The 21,991-nt window shown below is 42.9% G+C and overlaps 1 protein-coding gene across 9 annotated transcripts in view; it reads right to left on the reverse strand.

Moving 5' to 3' along the window:
• Nucleotides 1-364: 364 nt before the first annotated feature.
• LOC138761596 (uncharacterized) overlaps nucleotides 365-21,991 on the reverse strand; it is a 756,070-nt gene continuing 734,443 nt past the window's right edge. For 6 of the 9 annotated variants that reach the window (XM_069933973.1, XM_069933969.1, XM_069933975.1 and 3 more), the window contains 2 exons: nucleotides 19,773-19,848; nucleotides 365-802 (listed from right to left, as the gene is read on the reverse strand). In XM_069933973.1, coding sequence (XP_069790074.1) covers nucleotides 592-802; nucleotides 19,773-19,848 — 287 coding nt within the window. In that variant the 3' untranslated portion in view covers nucleotides 365-591. The remainder of the gene's footprint in view (nucleotides 803-19,772; nucleotides 19,849-21,991) is intronic. The other 3 variants (XM_069933972.1, XM_069933971.1, XM_069933970.1) reach the window with 3 other exon arrangements.

Here is a 21,991-nt window from a genome sequence, read left to right on the forward strand (position 1 = left end):
GAGATAGAGTTCCCCCGTTTCTCACCTATCATCCTTCACCAATTCCACCAGCTCCATTTGGACCCCACCAACAGTGCTGGCCTTTCTGCTCTTTCCATGTCTCCCTTAGCCAGCTCATCCTTCACCTCCCCTCTTCCCAATACAATCCCCTGCACCTGTAAGAGAAACAACACTTGTTCCTACATCTCCTCCCTCACTATCATCCAGTGATGTGTGATACTTCCTGCCATTAATCCTTGCCAGTGACTGGGGATAATCTTTATAACTCACCTTTCTTGAGACAAGTTAGAAAAAGGTTTCATCTCCAGGTCTCTCCCTAACTCCATTGGAAATGAAAGGATTAGACTGAGAGAAAAGAACAGCAGAAGATAAATGGTATTTATTCCTTTAATGTGTCAGATAAGAAACAGTTTCCCAGTTGACCATGACAGTGATAATTATGCAGCAATTATCTTTCACTGTTGCAAGATCTATTTCTCAGGTAATGGTTCGTTTAGAGGGAGAGGAATTTGACTTCACTCCACCATGACCACAGCCATTTCTGATGCTGTTCTCCTGCTGGTGGCTGCATCACGTTGACATGGTTTGAAGTTATTGCCAAGGCAGGAGACAGGAGAGCTGTACATCAGTAGCCCCTGTGGTTCTACCACTCTGCCCACGATGAGTTTGTTGGAAACCTTTTGGCTTCTTTTCCGATGTTTTCAGTGCAAGACATTTGGAGTCTTTGCATCTTGGGGCAACTGGCAGTTTTGTTACCTTTCCAGGCAGACACTTTGCAGCTTGGGAAATTAGTTGGCTTCTGCTACAATTAAAGAAGATGATAAATGATTGGCTGTGTTAGAGTAAAACTATCTATAGTAAAACTACTGTAATCTGGAATTCAAGCAACCTCAAGCAACCGGCAAAAAAAAAATTGGGGAAAATAAATAGGTTAAAAAATACAGGTTTAAAATTGGTGCACCTCGCCATTAGTTCACCAATCCACGCAACATGCAATCTCAAGCAACCAGAAAATTAATTTATCCAGCATCAGGTGCTGGATACTAGGGTTTTTACTGTATTTTTACTTCCACACATGATCAGACAATAGATACATCACAAAAAAATGTTGAAATTGTGAAATAAGGAATTGCTACAACAACACAGGAGATCCATGCATATTTGAGAAAGAATAAGTTACAGAAAATCCATTTCTCTCAATAGTTTTCCATTTCCATTTAACCCAAGGAAAGAATGACCCTGCATTGCGAGGATAACACTTATTTCCAAAAGAGAGACTTCAGGAACTGAGTTACAGGAGAAGGTTAAACAGGTTAGGACCTCATTGGCTGGAATGCAGAGATTTGACACAAAATTGTGATGGGTACAGATGGTAGGCATTTTCCACTGAGCAGAGGTGAGATACAAATCAGAGGACATGGGTTAAGGGTGGAAGGGGAAAAGTTTAGGGGGAATATGTTCACACAGAGTAGTGGATGGGTACAGGGAAGGGATATGGACTTGGGTGCAAGTCAGTGGGACTAGGCAACATAATAGATCTGAAGGGCCCATTTACTGTGCTGTAATATTCAATGGTTCTATAGTTTTGGTGAGTAGACATCCTCTGGGGAAATATTAACTTTCACTTCCAGTGGTTTAGAGAAATGCTGTTGAGTTGGGTTGTATATGTACAGTCAAATGATAATGAACTTGAACATGCATTCAGTTATCTGATGTGTTGTGCACCAGTATCATCGTGCTGCATGGAGTAGACTCAGATCTGGACCTCCTGAAGGTACTCTGGACCATCAGCAGCAGCAGGACTGATCACCACCACAACCTGCCCAAACATATCGCTCACTCAACCATTCTGATCAAGCCAGGAGGCTGACTCAACATGGCACACCAGGGAATGAGTCGCAACCCACAACACTGAGCATGTGTCACTGATCTAATGGAGCTTGCAAATTACCCCACATCCAATGGATCATGTCACAGAAGTGGTATCACCAGCCAACAAGAGGAAGGGGTTCGGAGAATACATCCAACATTAATGATGGAAAGGCCTAGAATGTGGACCAAAGAAAGAACTCTGGAGGTGAGGTGCGGAAGTCTCTTTGGCAACAACAGTCCGTGACTCCATGAGGCATCAAGGAGCCCAGGTGAAACTGAAATAGGAAGAACAACACTTTCAGAAAGAAACGAAGGCCTACATTTAAAGTTAGTGACCAGTAGAATTGATGGGAATCAAGAAGAAATGTCTCCACTGGCTAGAGCAATACTTCCAACCTCTCTTGGTTTTAAATGATATAAAATTGTGCAAATCCACACAGAAAGACTCAGCCAACTTGGAGCCGTCAGTGGCAGATAACACTCATTGTGCCATAATAGTGCAAACAATCACAATCTTGAAAAAGCCTGATAACCTACCTTAGATGTTCAAGATTCGAGATTCCTTTATTGTCATGTAATGGTACAGAATATGTAATATTACACGAAATTTCCTTCTGCCTGCCATTAGCGAAAGGGAGTCCCTTCAGAGTGCAGTGAACTAGAATTCACTGTCTATATATTGTTCAGATGGCTGGCTCCTCCCACTATCTATCTGTATGTGTGTTATGTCTGGTTGTGTGTCTGCATGTTTTCCACCGAGGACCAGAGAATGCTGTTTTGTTGGGTTGTACTTGTACAATCAGAGGATAATAAACTTGACTTGACTGATCACAAACTCAACTGATTCAGAAAAACAAATTTCCCCAGGAATAAAGTCAGGGGCTGGCTGTCCTGTGATTAGGAAGCAATTCCCTGCAAAGCTTCTCCTGCAAGGCATGTCACAAGTAAAACGGAATACTTTCCACTTGCCCTGATGACGTCCCAGCTCCAACACCTCTCCAAGAAGCCCATCAGAATTCAAGAGAGTGCAGTCTATTTGACTGGCCACACGATCCATCTATTCCACCCTATCACAGCACCATTCGCATTCACGAAATGCAATGCAGCACCTCAGCAGGGTTTCTAAAAAGCTCCTCCGATGCCTGGAACTACTCCCACTGAGAAACAGGTACAGGGCAACTGAGCCATGTGCAATTCCTGACAAATCACACACCATTCCAATTTGGAAAGATGTTGCTTTTCCTTTATTGCTTTGGGGTCCAGAGATCAGATTTCTGATTTATTGTCAAGTTACATACATGACATCACATACAGTCCTGAGATTCTTTTTTCTGTGGGTGAGGCAGAATTATCACTTATACACACATGTAAACAAATAAAAAACTATAAACAGATAATGAATGTAAACAATAGAGAATTTTTAAAGAAAATCAATGAAGTGCACAAAAGTCCTTAAATGAGTCCCAGATTAAGTTTGTCATTGAAGAGTCTGATGATGGAGGAGTAGCAGCTGTTCTTGAACCTGGTGGTACGAGTCTTATGGCACCTAGACCTCTTTCCTGATGACAGCAGTGAGAACAGAGTGTGTACTGGGTGGTGTGGGTCCTTGATGATTGCTGCTGCTCTCCGACAACAACATTCCTTGTAGATGATCTCGAGAGTGGAGAGGGTTTTACCTATGGCATCCTGGGCTGTGCCCATGGCCTTTTGGAGGGCCTTACACTCAGGGGTATTGGTGTCCCCATTACAGACCATGATGCAGCCAGTCAGCACATTTTCCACCACGCATCTGTTGAAATTTATGGTAATTCTGCCATCGCAAGGATTGCAGCATTAATGGAAGGTCGAGGCCAGTCAAGCATGTGCTGAAACTGGGTAGTTCTTCAGAAATTTGTCTCCAGCTTGGGCTCAGCTCAGATCTGTTCTCAGTAAAGACTGGCATCAAACAAAGTCATTCTCCCAACACAATCTTTTTTATAAGATATAAGAGCAGAAGTTAGGCAATTTGTCCTGTCGGGTCTGTTCTGCCATTTAATCATGAACTGATCCTTACCACTCAGCACCCCTCCCTGGCCTTCTTCCCATAACCTTTGATGTCCTGACTAATCAAATACCTGTCAATTTCTGTCTTAAATACACCCAACAACCTCGCTTCCACAGAGGTTGCCTATTGCAACAAGTTCCACAGACTCACGACCCTCTGGCTAAAGAAATTTCTCTGCATTTCTGTTTTAAATTGACCCCTATTAATGAAATTATGGCCTCATGTCCTGGACTCCCCTACAATGTAGAGATGGAACAAATCTTTGGAATTAATGGAAAGCTACTCAACCAATGACATCTGAGGTCACCAAGACAGAATATAGAACATTATATCACAGTACAGGTTCTTCAACCCATGATGTTGTGCTGATCTATATTTGTCACAGCCTCACACCCTTAAACTCTATTTTTCTGATGTCCATGTACCTTTCTAAGAGTGTTTTGAATGTCTCTATTGTCCCAGTCTCCACCACCACCCCTGACAAAGCATTCCACGTAAAATAAAACCCTACCTCTGACATTTCCCCTGAACTTTCCTCCACCCACCTTAACTCAATGTCCTCTGCTATTTGTTATTTTCGCCGCAGGATAAAGGTGCTGGCCGTCCACCCTATCTAAACCCCTGATAATCTTATACACCTCTATAAAGTCACCTCCCATCCTTTGTCGCTCGAAAGAAAAAAGCCCTGGCTCTGTGTAGCTGAGCTGCAGAATGCAGATGCTGCTTGAGCTTGCACTTGTTCAGAGACCAAACTCTAAGCCGCTATCCTTGCTTTCACTGAAGCTTACAAGAGGATGAACTTCACATTCACCATCCACAAGGCAAACAGGCCATGGCAATGCTCTAGAAAGTATGGAGCACTTCATATAACTCGGGATCCACTTTGCAGTGAAGGCAGACATTGACGAGAAAGTCCTCACCACTTCCAATGGGCCAGCTTTTCCTGTTTACCATCCTTAAGACCCAAATTCTTTGTGAGTGGAGCAGTGAGTCTCTGGAACTTTTTCCAATCTTGTCTACTGCATCTTCAAACGAGAAAAACCAAAGACGGATTGGGGGACCGTTTTGTGGAGCACTGCATTCAGTCTGCAGGATCAACCCCGAGTTTGCGGTTGCCTGACACGTTACTCCAGATTCAGATTTCAGATTTATTGTTAGAGTACAAGAGTACATACAACCCTGAGATTTTTTTTCTACTGGTGAGATAGATTTACCACTTATTGGTAGTGCAAATAAAATCTGTACACAGGGTATACATCTGAACAAATGAAGAACTGTAAACAGATACAAACATAAAGAAAATAAAAAAAACAATAAAGGGCACAAGTTAAGAGTCCTTAAATGAGTCCCTGATTGAGTTTGTTGTTAAGTAGTCTGATGGTGGAGGGGTAGCACCTGGTGGTGCAAGTCTTGTGGCCCCTATACCACTTTCCTGATGGCAGCAGAGAGAACAGTGCGCGTGCTGGGTGGTGTGACTCCTTGATGATTGCTGCTGCTCTCTAATGGCACTGTTCCCTGTAGATGTTCTCAATGGTGAAGAGGGTTTTGCCTGTGATGTCCTGGGCTCTGTCACTACATCTTGGAGGGCTTTACGCTCAAGGGTATTGGTGTCCCCATACCAGACTGTGATGCAGCTGGTCAGCACACTCAGAATTCTGCTTATTTCCTGATATGCTCTATCAATGACTCCAAAGCCGTAGAGTGAGGAACGAGAGGCTTTATTACACTTTAGACTTGTAGCTAGCCCGATTCCAAGTGCTCGACTGAGGACAGGGTGAGGGAGGTCGACCTTTATTCCAGGGTCACAAGGGGAGGAGTTACCAGGGAGCGAGTCACCAGTGGGGGATGGGCCAGCTACCCATCGACAGTCACCACATATTTGTATCACCACATTCCCTGAAAAGGCTCAGGCCTGAAACACTGGCGATATATATTTGCTTTTTTATGGATGCTGAAAAGACCAGTTCAGTTCCTCCAGCATTTCGATGTGTTTTACTGTAATCACAGCATCCGCAAACTTTCGTGTTTTGGGCAATTAATGCCTCCCATCTTATTAACAAATAAAAATAAATCTCTCTGACTTCCATCTCAGTGGATGTGAACATAGTGTAATATGCAGCTAGTTGTGGGCAGATTATCCCTCTCAGATCACTTCCCTTGCCACAGTCACCCTGGATGTTCTCCTCTAACCCTTTGCCTCATCCCTCCATTTACACCTCCTTCCCTGTGCTAAATATATTTGCAGTACAGTATAACATAAGTATCGATGACCTAGGACATCACGATCTGAGAAATGTTCTCAGTTCTTTGCAATAGTTACTCCGAAAAATGAGCATGAACCCAGGGCTCCTTAGCTTTCAAACAATGAAAAGGTTTTCAATTGCAACATCACTCCACTATTGGCCTCATACTGATTTAATTTGTAAGTGTAAATGGAGTTTTTATTGTTGTTGCTGCTGGGAAATGCAGACCTAATTACACCATGAGCAGCAGGAATGGAAGAATCACATCAGATGAAAATAGTCCGCATTCTTGCTTGGCAATTCTTCACCCATGATTTGCTTCCAATAGAATATTGATGATTAAACAAGTGTGTGTGCAGGTGTGCTTTAACCAGTTCCAGCCCACTTTGTTTCCTTCCAGTCGTTCCTTTTCACACACTCCTTCATTTGTGCCTTTTCTCCTCACTCTATCCTTCCTGTTCTGTTTGTTCATTCTCTTGCTCTTTTGTGGCTACCTCTCCCTCACCCACTCCATTAAATCTAATCACTGGATCCCTGCTCCCACATGCACCTTCTTACATTCTTTTCCTGATCCGTCTTTTTCCTCCCTGTTTTGTATGTTTTGTTTACGCTTTTTTGCCTGTCCCTTGCTCTTACATTCTCTCTGAACTTTTGATATCAGTCTTCTCTGAGCTGTCTGTCCTTCTTTCTATGATACCCTAACACTGCAGTCTCCTTTTTTTTTTAAACTGGTATTATCTGTACGCACTTGCTTTTTGTTTCACTGACTTCAACTCCCTTCTCTGTCCCTTCCCCTTCTGCCTCTACTGCATTAATCTTTTGAGGTAGAATTGTGGTGGTATGTTATTACACCACCAGGTCACCAGGAGCTGCCACCTGGTGACCTTATACATATAAACCAGTTGCAGCACATTCTCCCTCACTCTGACCTAGGTTTGCACAGAGGCAAGGCCCAGCTGTATATATTAGCCTATTAAAACTAGCATTTTACTTGCACTGTCTCGTGTGGTTGATGCTAGTTGCCTTCAAGAATATTCAAGATTTCAAGATTATTTTGTTGTCATATGATAAAACAGAAAAAGTGATATTACACAAAATTTCCTTCAGAAAGGCAAAGATCCCTATCAGTACCAATTGCCCAGTGCCCCCTACAGTCATAGAAAGAGAAGCAAAAGAATGTTCCCCCCCCTCATTCCCCCTCCCAGAGTCACTGCTGTCCAAGGACTCACCTCCAGCACTCCCACAGCCTCCGCAGCCACATAGTCTTCAGTACAAACCGTCAGCCACTCGAGCTCCAGATGCACAGTCTGACCCAATCATGAAGCCTACTCCCTCTTGCGTCCCAGTACCTGGTACCCCTTCAGCCAGTCTAGAACCAGTCTCCAGCAGTCTGCAGCCTGATGTGAGTTGTATGAGCAGTTGCCAACAGCCCGCATGGGTTCCTTGCCTTGAGTCACCAACAACTCGCCCCCTGTGTATCCTTCAGCCTCAGAGCCGATCGCTGGTACATCACCATGGCCATCATCCCTGTGCTTCTCCTTCTCAAATAGGAGGTGGGCTTCCCATTTTCTGTGGCCTGCAATAGTCCTCTGTTTCCCTGGAGTCTGCAACCCCTCATGGCCATTGCTGTACATAGGCACTGTCATCTTGGGCCCAGACCCTGCGGTTGTAGGATTTTAAAAAATACTTCAGTCAGCTCCTATAATGGGCCATTTAAAGCCTGCATAGAGCTGCCGGCAGTTGGAATGGCGGTTGGACTTTGCAGGGAGCGCTGTATCCCCACTGGGTCCACACCAGTGGCACCAGCCCTAGCAGTGCTGCCAATTTTATTTTCATTTGTGGTTGACGGAATATGTTACTTTGTTTGGACGTATTTTGTAGCCCACGTGTATCTTATTCTGTCCTGGTGGAATATGTTACTCTGTGGTAGTGAAATATACAACACCTCCTTAATTCATGAAAAGCACTCTTCTGTTACTTTGGAATAGACAAATGCCATATCTGTATTGTAACATCTTTTGTCTCAGTTCAGAAACTACACTGGAGCCCACAAATCAACTGATTGAAAAGTAGCATACAATGCCCTGATTCTCTGATCATCACAGACTAACATGTATATGGGTTAAAAACTGCACCAGAGTAAACTAACAGATGTTTAACTTTAGACATACAGCACAGTGACAGGCCATTTCAACCCACAAGACCATGCCACCCAATTTACATCCAGTTAACCTACACCCCTGGTACATTTTAAACAGTGGGAGGAAACCAAGGCCCCTGGGGAAAACCCATACAGGCATAGGGAGGACATACAAACTCCTTACAGACAGTGCAGGATTCGACCCTAGTCCCAATTGTTGATGCTGTAAAGGCATTGCGCTAACCACAACGTCAACCTTTCCGCCCTAACGAGTAGGCTAGATCTGGCAGAGCAGTATAACAGGTGATTTGTAGCTGTGGACTTTGTTATAGCTCTCTAGCTGTGATGAACGAGCAGTTCCTGAGTATTCTTGGTGTTATTTGCATGGACTCTTTACCTGCTGAAGAATTGCATCCACTGCAAACAACTGGCACGACTGCAGTTCACAGTCAGAGCCTCAGCAAGCTCCAGTGGGCTAGAACGCAGCCTGAAGAGTCTCATTGAGACCAACTGTTATCACTCACCTCAGATGGAAGAAAGAATGACAACCACAAAACAGATTTCAAGTAAAGTTGTTAAGACACAGAAATGCTGGAGGAACTCAACATATCTCGCAGGTAAAGATATATCACCATCGCTTCACACCTGAAGGAATGAGCAAAAAGTAGGCTGGTGCCTAAATTAAAGGATGGGGGAGAAGGGAAGAAAGGGCAGGGGAAGGAGCACAGGTCAACAGACATAAGGTGATCATTGGAAATGGATAGGAGGGAAGGAGAGGAAAGGTGAGAATTGATTGGGGCAGGGGTGGCTCTGTGAATGAAGAGCTGGGGGAAAGGAGACCAGGATCTCACTTCCCTTTTACAGCGACATACTTCCAGTGGTTAGTAGACAAGAATAACCAGGTCCCATTAAGATTTCACATTCAGTCACCATTTAACTATTACTCTATCCTTCCATGTTTTCAATCAAAGTGGATTCATATTTACACTGTATCTGCCATGTATTCCCTACTTCCAGACAGGTGCTCCCCCACTTACAATGGTCCACTTTACAATTTTTCGAAGTTACTATGGTTCAAATCCATACTTTCAATTTCAAATTCCGATCTGTTCCTGTGCTTGCAATATGTGATACACCATTCTGTCGCAATGCTGGGCAATGGCAGCGTCGGGTGCGAGTATCGTATGGCATACTCCCTTGCGATGCTGACTCAGCCACACTCGCAGTCTTGGTAGCGATCATGTGAATGAGTGCACTGTAAACAACCCATCATGTCTACTAAACGCCCACGTGTGTCTCCTGCTTCTGGTGAGAAGGAAAAGAGGAAAGCAATTACTCTGGATTCTTCAGGCACAGTTGGCTTTCAGCTGTGTACATTAATGGGTTTTCTTCAGTGTGGAATAAAGGTATTCAAAATGCAATTATAAAAAAAAGATAATTCTTTATCAACTTACAATTTTTTTGCCAGAATGTAACCCCATTGTAAGATGAGGAGCACCTGTAATTTTTCTCTAAAAATAAATTGAAGAAGTTTTGTTCCCTGGCCTTGTGTGGACTGTAACCTGGAAACACTGGAAGGAAGTGTGGGATTCAAAGTTGCAGATTCTGGACCATATCACCGAGAACATGTGGAATTTTGTACAGGTTCATGTCCCACTGATGATTATGTCCCAGAGCAATTGTTTCTGACAATGGTCCTGGTGTTTATTTCCTCTGTTCACAAACACCATGAAAGATAATAGTATCAGAAGTACTTCATCCCATCCAGCTGCCAGGCGAGTGGTCAGCCAGGTGTTCAGGGAAAACTCCCGAGAACCAAGAAGTGTGCAGGGATATTCAGGATTCAGCTTGAAATGTTGCTTGACCAAGAGCAGATGAAGTCTACGTACTACCATGGACACATACACCCCCACAGAACTCCTGTTAAAGTGCAGATGGTGGCCTTGCCCAGCCACACCTGATTCAGGGAGTTGAGTAAAAATGGGTGAACCAAACACATCACCATGACCCTGTTGCAGGAAAAACTAATGCATATCCACTCATAAAATTGATCTCACACTGGTGGGAGGTGAGACCACAGTGGGCTCTGAGACTAAAGGATATTTGGTGTGAAATGGAGACAGAAGCTGTGTGCAGGTGGAGTCAAGTCATCTTTGTCAAAGATAGGCTGAGTCTGCCTGGTGCTCACCCAATCTTGAAGTTGTCTCAGAGCTGGATCCCATGTGATTTATCAGAAATCAAAGAACCAAACCTCAATCAGTCCAACACAGAAACAAAACCTGAACATGTGTGTGTGTGTGTGTGTGTGTGTGTGTGTGTGTGTGTGTGTGTGTGTGTGTGTGTGTGTGTGTGTGTGTGTGTGTGTGTGTGTGTGTGTATGGGTGGGTGGGTGGGTGTCTATAGAGAGATAGAGACAGAGAGATAGAAATATAGAGAGAGAGACAGAGAGAGAGGGGAGATAGAGAGATAGATGATAAGTTACTTGCATTTGAGAATACTGGGGAAGATGATCATTAAGCATGTTCTATCTGCTTCAGTGTGCATTTATGCAGGTGCTCCTCAACATATGATGGGGTTACATTCACCAAACTCATCATAAGTCGAAAAAGAATACAGCACCTACTATTTTTTATAATTAAATTTTGAATACCTTTATTCCATGCTGAAAAAAGCATTACCCTACACAGTTGAAAGCGCACTGGGCATGATGAATGTTTGAAGTATTGAACTAAAATTAATTGCTAGATAGTGAGGATAGCAGGAATGCATATCACAAGCACAGGAACAGATCAGAATTTGAAATTGAAAGTATGGATTCGAACCATCATAACTTCAAAAAATCATAAATTGGACCATTGTAAGGGAGCACCTGTAATGTTCCCTGGGGGACAAGAATCACGCCACATGCCTGCTTCAAGCTTCGTCAATCCAATCTCTCCTCGTAAAACAGGTACTATTATCACAGTCTGGAACATTCGGCTTTCCAGCTTCAGTCTAAACATGAACGTGGATGAACCTTGATTTTAGGCAAATAAATGATCACTTTGAATTTATCTTGTTTTAACGCCTTGCACAGATATAATGTTCAAGATTTTCTTGCTTTTCTCTAGGCTATCTTTATAATCTATCTCTAGAGGAAATCTGAATTCAGAACTGATTGGTCATTTTAACTGCAACAGTGTATCAACAAGGTTTTTGTTTCCACTGAAGCAAAATGACTCTCCCCTGCCCAACTTCCAGAATTAGTGCTGTGAAACACCAAAGGGAGGGGAGCAATGAGTTCAAGCAAATCAAAACAAACATGCATTACTATTGTCAACACAACACAGGTAGAGACCTCTGCCAATGAAATGATACAACACCATGCTGTGATATAAAAAGCATCTCATTTAAAGAAGAACACCCTTTCAATTACAAGTTTATTTATTATCTGCACAAGTACTACCCGACACAACAGTATTCTCCGGTCCTCTGTGCAACAGATTCCAGATGCACATACATTCATAACACACATACAAATGATACATATGCACTGTAATTATAGGCAAATATTAAAATAAATAAATATTAGGAGGTGCATCCAGCTGCAGCTCATGGGAGACCGAATTAGGGAACTCGAGCTGGAGCTGGATGAACTCCAGATCATTCGAGAGCCAGAGGCAGTAATAGAGAGGAGCTTCAGGGAGACAGTCATTCCCAAAATTCAGGAGACTTGGAACAGGGAAAGAGAATAGGCAGATAGGGCAGAGTACCCCTGTGGTCATTCGCCTCAACCAGAAGTATACCGTTTTGGATACTGTTGTGGTGGGGGGGGAGGTGGTGATCTCCCAGGGATAAGTTGTAATAGTTTTGTCTCTGGCACAGAGACCGGTCCCTTTGCTCAGAGGGAAGGGTGGGGGTGTGGGAGAAGAGGAGAGCTATGGTGATTGAGGACTTATTGGTTAGGTGAATAGATGGAAGTTTCTGCAAACAAGATCGAGACTCCTGGATGGTTTGTTGCCTCCTAGGTTCCAGGGTCAGGGACATCTCTGCCTGAGTTCACCACATTTTGGAAGGCAATGATGAGCAGCCAGATATCGTGGTCCACGTGGAGACCAATGTCATAGATAGGAATAGTGATGAGGTCCTGAAGAGGGAATGCAGGGAGTTAGGAAAGAATTTAGAAAGCAGGATTGCTGCGGTGTACCACATGCCAGAGAGGGTAGGAATAGGAAGGTATGGTAGATGAATATGTAGCTGAAGAGCTGGTGCAGGGGGCAGGGATCCAGATTTCTGGATGACTGAGATCTCTTCTGGAGAAGATCTGACTTGTTCAAAAAGGATGGACTGCACTTGAACTGGAGGGGGACCAATATCCTGGTGGGCAAGATCGTTAGAGCTGTTGGGAGGGTTTAAACTAGTTTGGCAGCAGTTGGGGGGGCGGGGGTGGTTAGTGAGAACCTGAATGTGAGCACAGAGATTAGGGTAGAAGGACAAAAGCATGATAGTATGAGTTCTGAGTTTGTGAGGAAGGACAGACAGGGGACAAAACATAAATCTAGTTAGTTAAAGGGGTTGAAATGTGCCTATTTCAATGCGAGGAGTATTAGGAATAAAGGGGATGAACTTAGGGAATGGATCAGTGGAATTAAGTTGTCATGGCTGGAAGAAGGGCAGAATTGACTGATGCAGGTACCTGGGTTAGGTGTTTTAAAAAGAATAGGATGGGAGGCAAAGTGGGGGTGGGGGGTGGGGAGTATGAGTAGCATTACTGGTCAGGGATAGCATCACAGCTATAGAAAGGGGGATGTTGCTGGGGGAGTGTCCCCTGAGTTGGTGTGGGAGGAAGTTAGAAATAGAAAGGGAGCATCACCGTGCTGGGAGTAGTCTATAGGCCCTCAAATAGTCGTCAGACACCAAGGAGCAGATAAGCAGCAGATCTTGGAAGGGTGAGGGAAGTACAGGGTTGATGTTATGGGAGACTTCAACTTCCATAATATTGACTGGCACTTCCTGACTGCAAGAGGGATAGATGGGGCTAAATTTTTCAGTTGTGTTCAAGAAGGATTCCTGACACTGCATGTGAACCGGCTGATGAGAGGAGAGGCCACATTGGATCTGGATCTGGTGAATGAAGCTGGTCAGGTCACGGACCTCTCAGTGGGTGACCACTTTGGTGAGAGTGATCATAACTACCTGAGATTTAGCATAGCTGTGGATAAAGATAAAAGCAGACAAAATGGGTAAGTGTTTAATTGGGGAGGGGATAATTACGATGGGGCGAGGCAGGAATTAGCGAGAATGAATTGGAAACAGATGTTCAAAGATGAAAGTACAGAACTAATGTGGAGGAAGTTTAAGGACCACTTGTGCTGGGTTCAGGAGAGGTTTGTCCCAATGGGACAGGGAAAAGATAGCAGGAAAAGGGAACCGTGGGTGACAAAACAGGTGAGGCAGCTGGTCAAAAGGAAAAAGGAAGTATACATTAGATATAGGAAGCAGGAAAGAGGAAGGGCTCATGAGAACTCCAAGGTGTACTATGCATATGTGAAAAGTAGTAGGATGATGAGAATGAAGGTGGGGCCGCTAAAGGATAAAGGGGGAAACATGCGCTTGGAGGTGGATGAGGTTGGGAAGGTCGGTATTCACAAGGACCTGGATCAGGGTGAGGTCAAAATAGAACAAGCCTGTGTGCTGGACAATGTGGAGATTAAGGAAGAGAAAGTGAAGGATCTTCTTAAAAACATCGATTAATAAATCACTGGGGCCGGGCATGATATACCCCAGGTTGCTGTGTGAAGTGAGGGAAGAGATAGCTGGGGCAGTAGCTATGATCTTTGAGTCCTCTTTGACCATAGAGGAGGTGCTGGAGGATTGGAAAATGACATATGTAATCCCCTTGATCAAAAAAGGTGATAGGGAGAATCCTAGGAATTATCGACAAGTGAGTCTTATGTCAGTGGACATAACTATTGGAGAGGATTCTTGAGGACAGGATTTGGGGAAGTACAGTCTACCCAAGGATAGTCAGTATGCCTTTGAGAAGGGAAGGTCATGCCTCATAAGCCTAATTGAGTTTTTTGAGGAGGTAACAAAGGAAATTGATGAGGGTAGAGCAGTAGATGTGGTCTATATTGGATTTTCATAAGGCATTTAGGAAGGTCCCCCATGAGTGACATTCAGAAAGTCATGAGGCATGGGATCTATGAAACCTTGGCAGTTTGGATTTTAAAAATTGGTTTATATGTAGAAATCAGAGAGTAGTAGTGGAAGGTACGTATTCTGCCTGGAGGTCAGTGACCAATGGAGTGCTGCAAAGATCTGTTCTGGGATTCTTGCTCTATGGGATCTTTATAAATGTCCTGGATGAATAAGCGGAAGGATGGGTCAGTAAGTTTGTGGATGGACCTGAATGTTGTCAAAGGTTACAAGAGGATACAGATAGGATGCAGAGTTGGGCAGAGAAGTGGCAGATGGAGTTCAATCTGGATAAGTGAGAGGTGATGCACTTTGGAAGGACAAACCAGAAGGCTGCGTTCAGGGATAATGGTCAATTTCTTAAGAGTGTGGATGAACAGAGGGACCGTATATCTCTCAAGGTCGCCATACTGGTTGATAGGTTAGTTAAGAAAGCCTATGGGATGTTGGACTTCATTAATAGGGGGATTGAGTTCAAGAGTTGAGAGGTCATGTTGCAACTCTACAAATCTCTGGTGAGATCACACTTGAATTACTGTGTTAATTTCTGGTCACCTCATTTTAAGATGTGGAACCAATGGAGAGGGTGCAGAAGAGATTTACTATGATGTTACCAGGAATGGAAAATAAGCCTTATGAGGCAAGGTTAGCAGAACTGGGACTTTTCTCTTTGGAGCGTAGATGGATGAGAGGAAACTTAATAAAGATCTACAAAGTTGTGAGAGGCATAGATAGGGTGGACAACCAATGCCTTTTTCTCAGGGCAGGAATAGCAAACACTAGAGGTCATATGTACAAAATGGAGGGAGGAAAGCTTAGGGGAGACATCAGAGGTATGTTCTTTCCACAGAGAGTTGTGGGTACCTGAAATGCCTTGCCAGGGATGGTGGTGGAGGCTGAAACATTAGGGGCATTTAAGGGACTCTTAAACAGGCACATAGATGGAAGGAAAACAGAGGTTTACAGGATAGGAATGGTTTAGTAATTTTTAAAGAATATTTGGGTCAGCACAACATCAAGGGCCAAAGAGCCTATACTGTGCTGTTCTATTCCATTCTATGACTTTATTGTTAAACAGAGTCACAGAGTGTTTGTATGAGTTGTTCATCAGTCATTCAGCAGTCTCACCGCCTTGGGAAGAAGCTGTTCCTCAGCATGGAGGTTCTGGTTCTGATACTTCTGTATTTTCTTTTCCTGATGGATGTAGATGAAAGATGCTGCATGCAGGGAAGTTTTATGGGGGAATGGGGAGAAAGGAGACCCCAGTGATCCTGTAGATTGACCTCTGCAGCAACCATGCCATCCTGTGATGCGGCAAGCCAGGGTGCTTTCTATGGCACTCCTGCAGAAAGTTGACAGGATGGTGGCTGGTATCCTTTCCCGCCTCAGTATTCTCAGGAAGTGTAGTTGTTGTTGTGCCTTCCTGACAAGTGAGAGGATGTTTTATGTTCAGGAGAGATCACTTCTTAAGTGGACTCTGGGAACTTGGTGCTCTCTATTAGCTTACTACTGAAGTGGAGGGTGGTCTTCCCTAGTCCTCCTGAAGATTTGAAATTTATTAAGAAACAACAATAGGCCATGGCTGGAATTCATGGATGCTTTTGGCACAATAGCACTAAAATTTCTTTATTTAACTGCAAACAGTAGTATCCTTTGAAATATATCGAATAATTTAGCTCACTGAATAGAATCTCCACAATGAACAAAGATTAGATTTATGATGTTTTAGGAAATCAAAAAAGGCTATTTTCCAATTAATTCCATTTACATTTTCACAACTGGTGCAATTTGCATAATATGCTGACTCTATTAACATCAAAGAGCCTATCTTTTTAATCTTGTCATTCTTCTGAATTATTTGTGAAATTTTGCAAAGATCTTAAAGCATACGTGTTTCAGAAAAAAGAACTTGTTATTTTTATATGGGTTAACGTAGTAAAACATTTCAAGATGCTTCACAGGAGAAATCAAACAATGTCAGGCAATGAGAAGTGAGAGTGAAGTTGTCAAGATGCTTGGCCAAAGGACTTGGGTTTAAATAAAAAGTGTAAAATCTGGGAAAACTCTGCAAGTCGTGAAACATTTTATTTAATGTTTCATTAACCACTATTAAGTTAGAACAAAGAGACCCTGTGAATTTACGAGTGAAAGGTAAAATAAAGCGATTGCTCGCTTTTCAACTGAATAACACAAGCCTTACAATTTTATTGTTAATTTGCAATACTCATAACATATTCGATAGGAAAATGGTTTTGGACTATTCAAAGAGAAGATCTGGCTGATGAACTCTCATATTACACTAAAGAGGAGAGCATTCACCAATGAGTATTGTTCTGGTCTCAAAAAGAGGGTGTTTGCTAGTCACTGAACTACTGACAGGAACCTACACCAGGAGATTTCTCCAGGAGCTTTCTGCATGGCACTCAAAAAAAGGAAAAACACAGAGATTCTGGAGGAACTCAGTCGGTTCCACAGCATCTATTGGAGTAAAGAGGTATTACTGACATTACGAGCCTGAGCCCTTCCCCAAGGTATGGGACCTTGAACCTTGAGGAAGGGCTCATGCCTGAAACGTCGGTAATACCTCTTTACCTCCTATGGACGCTGCGGGAACTGCCGAGTTGCTCCAGCATTTCTGTTTTTACTACAATCGCAGTTTCTTCAGACTTTTGTGTTTCACTCAGAAAAACAGGAATTGGCCAGTGAACCACTGCATGTGAAACAGGGCAAGCAAAATGCAGACTAGGAGGAGTTTACCAATGAGTCACTGTAAGGCACACAAAGATTCAATCATTTGTAGTGCAGCATTCAAAAATTGGCCAACGAGATGAAGCATAATTTTGAAACAGGAAGAATGCTATAAAGCAATCAAACGTGAAAAGTATTACTATTTATAGACAGTATTCTGGATGGTGGGTGGGCAGCCTAACTTAGATCATGGAGAGAGCTTCAAAATATGTCTTCGTAATAAAAACTACTTGTGCATGATCAGTAACCTTAGTCAACAAGGTCGAGGCAACACAACCTGAAATTTAAAAAATATAATATTGTATGATGTGATATGAGATATTTTTGAATTATTTTTCTGTCTCATGACACATTAATATATAGCAAGTAGAAAACACCAGAGAACATCTGAACAAAGTAAAGGGAGGAAAGGTGAGGAGAGACATCAGGGGTAAGTTTTTTACACAGAGAGTTGGGGGTGCATGGAATACCTTGCCGGGGTGATGGTGGAGGCTGGAAACATAAGGACATTTAAGATGCTCTTACACAGGCACATGGATCAACTAAAAATAGAGGGTTATGAGGTAGGGAGGGCTTAGTAATTTTTTGGTAGGTATACATGATTGTGGGCCAAAAGGCTTGTAATGTGCTGTAATATTCTATAATATTGTTCTTGGTATACAGTATCTTACTTACCTGTGTGGTTGCAGCATGTTAGAATTTTGATGCATCTCAGGCTCAATGTAGACAAGACAAAGGAGATGATTGTGGACTTCAGGAAAATGAAGGACCACTCCCCACTACATATCAATGTCTCCATCGTAAAGAGAGCAGGGAGCATGAAGTTCCTTAGTGCCATTTAAAGGATAGCCTATCCTGGATCCACAACACCTCCTCATTAGTCAGGAAGTGCAGCAGTGCCTACATTTCCTAAGGAAATTGAGGAGGGCAAGGCTACCATTCTAATGACGTTCTACAGGAGCATAATAGAGAGTGTCCTGGCTGGCTACATCATAATGTGGTATGGTAGCTGCAAAGCATCAGAGCAGAGGTCAGTACAGGGGGTGATTAAAATTGCTGAGAAGATCACTGGGGTCTCCCTTCTCTCTATTGATGATATCTACAGGGAGTGATGCTTATAGACAGGTCAGAGAATTATTGAGAACCCTAACCATCCAGCCTGCAGTATCTTTGATACATGACCTTCAAGGAAGAGGTATTGGAGCATAAAAACCAGGATTGCCAGGCTGAGAAACAGCTTCTTCCCACAGGTGGTGAGAATGTTGAACAATCCTAGAAACCTGTCAGTTATTTTTAAACTTATTTATTTTGGATATTTTGGATTGCCATGTATCTGTGTCTGTATGTGTACAATAGTCCAGAGAGATACTGTTTTGTCAGGTTGTATATATCTACGAACAACAGATGACAATAAACAAACTTGAACTTGATAATGATGATGAGTTTATTGTCATAAACATTGTACAATGTGCAGATGCACCACAATTCTTTCTTGCTGCAGACAAACAGATGCTAGTAAAGAAAAACTATGATAGTAAACCAATTAAATTAAATTTAGACATAGACATACAGCATGGTGAGAGGCCTTTTCAGCCCATGAGTCCATGGCTCCCAATTACCCCAAATTAACCTACACCTCCGGAATGTTTTGAATGATGGGAGGAAACCAGCGTACCCAGTGGAAACCCACACAGACATGAGGAGAATGTTCAACTCCTTACAGACAGCATGTGATTCAAACCTCGGTCCTGATCACTGGCGCTGTAACAGCTTTGTACTAACAGCTATTCTAACCGTTCTGCCCATTAATAAAGACAATAAATATATAATATTCACAGTAATCCTAGTGCAAAAATAAACATGACTTTGCAATAGTGTGGATAGATCTTTTGTGGAGTCTGAGCAGTCTACAGTTAGTGTACCAGTTAGTGTTCAAGAGCTGCTAGAAATAAACTGTCCTTGAACCTGGGGGTTCTGGACTTCACACTTCTATACTGTCTGCCTGAAGGTAGCAATGAGAAGAAGTTGTGACCAGGGTGATGTTAGCTGCCTTCTTAAGGCAGTGCCTCACATCGAATAGCAACCAATCTCAAAATGCTTAACGGAAAGATTGTGAAAGAAAATGTGATTTTGTCCATGAGATGGTGTGAGGGCAAGTGGTAAAATATTGAGTCAGAAAGGTCAATTTTGAATCTGTCTTAGAGAAAGAGTGAGATATTTCAGATGTTTTGGTTGAGTTAAGGCTTAGCAGCTAATAGCTGGGAAAATTTAACAGGAATACAACGCGGCTGGAGAGCATGCAGCCCGAAGGGGTGGTGCTGACGGGGAATACAGAAGCAGGAATAAACTGAGGCAATAAAAGGATGAAATCCCACACCAATGGTTGGCAAGAGATGTTTCAAGCTTGGTTGCGATGCTCCCCACAGTCCAACTAGCTGCTAAACTGAACTGGAAGCAACTTTGAGCAATAGATGTGTCCGAAGTTCAGTGCTATCTGCAGAAGGGGAGTAAAAAAAAGCACTGCTGCAGGTAGAAGCATGAATCCTACCTGTTCACTTGAATCAATGGTAGCTCAGATTTCTTCAGTCCAAATCCAGATGTTGACTTCATCAATATCTCATCTGCTATAAGTGGGTATTGGAAAGGTAAAGAGAAACAAAGAGTTCATCTGCATTGCATTTCATCTGTAAGAGTTACTCATGGACAGACGACTTCATTATCATGGAGAGAGAGTAAGAGGTCATTCAAAGAGAGCCGTCTGTCTCAGTGCAACTTCAATAAGCCACTGATCTCACTGGATTAATCAGAATCTGACAAATGAAATAATGTCAATAAGTTCACGAGACAGTTTGACCCTTGCAATAGAAGGGTGCAGCTGATAGATCAGAGGAAGTAGTGCCACTGCTCTTAAAGGACCGCTGTTCTACATTAAAGGATATGTCTTTTGAGCGGAATGGGGTCTGGGGAGAGAGATTGGAGTGCAGAAGCCCATGCTTCCCCTCAGCTTTAAAAACACAAGCAAAAGAGTTGTCACACTACACAGGAGGAGAGAAAGGAGGAGAGCCAGGCAGAAATGAAAGAGTGTACAGCTCCTATTTAAATGGGCAGAAGTAATTCCTGGGTAAATGATGATATAGCAGAATCCTATTATCCGGCACCTATGGGGTTTGCAGATGCCAGAAATGCAAATTTTCTGGTTGACTGAGACTCACTCTTCCAATGCCAAACTAATACACCTACATTAAGAATATAGGCACACCATTTAAAAACAAAAGACTGCAAAATATTAAGCATTTTGAAAAAAAAATCAGTATTATAGTCTTTAATTATATAAAGTTAATTTTAATCAGGTAATTACCATAATGTACAAAATTTAAATTTAAATTTGAACCCCAATTGCTGTCACGTAGGCTATTTGATAGAGAAAAAAAGGCAAACGTAAAGAAAGACAAAAGGCCTTGTAATAGTGAAAAAAAAGCAAATGTAATTTGTAATTCTCTGCCTTTACATCGCTTAACTAACCTTGTTGAAAACTCCAAGAGCGGATTCAGGAGGCGGACTCTGATCCACCTGGAGTGGGGAGGGGAGGGGTAGAGTCAGAGGTGGAGGGACTCTCTCCACCTCCTTCCTGAAGGCAATGCTGCTGAAAGCGCCTGCGAAGGGGCAGCCTGATGACATTGCGAAGAAATCCCATATGCTGTAATATAGTTAATTATGTTGCGCAGGAGATCTTATGAGTCCTAAAACTGCTTGAACAGATCTCCACTGATGCTCTTACCTGCTCTTCGGTTGTCATTTCAGCGGTAGGCCGCTTTCTCTTCTCGGCACGTATGGATGATGTCACGGTGATGGGCAGAGCTACTGCACCACTTGCCCCACCTCCCTCAGCTCCAGAAGATGGCTCCAGATGCTGCTCAGCGAGAAAGCAACACTGGATCCGCCTTGTAGGCCTTTTCCATAAAAAGGTAAGTTCACCATTTTTTTCCTTTCATCGAGCCACCTTCAAGGTGGCGTTACACCATAAAAACTTCAAAAGATTCTCTGTATTTACATCACTGTACTTACCTCCATAAAAAAAATCCAAAGGCAAACTGACTGCTGGAATATGGTCCAGCTTCAATCCGCCTAGGGAGGGGGGTACACTTAAAGGTGGAGGGTAGTCGCTCCATTCCGCCATAAAAGGAATGTGCTGAAAGCGGCTACAAAGAAAAAAGTTGTCAGCCCATGACCCAAGTGTGATTTTTAAAATGAAAACACACAATGCTGGACCCATCTGCGAGCTCGGTGCTTTCATTTCCCAGCGCCTATGTTTGACGTCACAGTGGCAGGCAGTGCGACTGGACCACTTTCCCCATCTCTCGACTCTGTTCTCCATAAAGGCAATGAAGGATCCACATTATCCACCGTTACCATAAAAGGTAAAATCACATTTTTTTTTACTTGACCTGGCTTTAATGTGGGGTTTTACCATAAAAAGGCCCATTTTATTGCGCTAGCTGCTATGTTAACCCTTCCACCATCGTAATTAAATCCCTCCCCCAAGTTTATCGATAAAGCGTTAGCTATAGAACCACTAGCAGAACTGATAAGAACAGAAAATAAAATAAGAAGGATAAAAATAAAAGAGAAGGAATATAAAATCAGTCTATTTGCAGATGACATTATAATATACTTAACAGAACCAGAAATATCAATAAAAGAATTACATAGGAAATTGAAGGAATATGGAGAAGTATCGGGGTATAAGATCAACGCAAATAAAAGTGA

This window comes from Narcine bancroftii, chromosome 4 (assembly GCF_036971445.1).
Source record: "Narcine bancroftii isolate sNarBan1 chromosome 4, sNarBan1.hap1, whole genome shotgun sequence".
NCBI classification, from domain to species: domain Eukaryota; kingdom Metazoa; phylum Chordata; class Chondrichthyes; order Torpediniformes; family Narcinidae; genus Narcine; species Narcine bancroftii.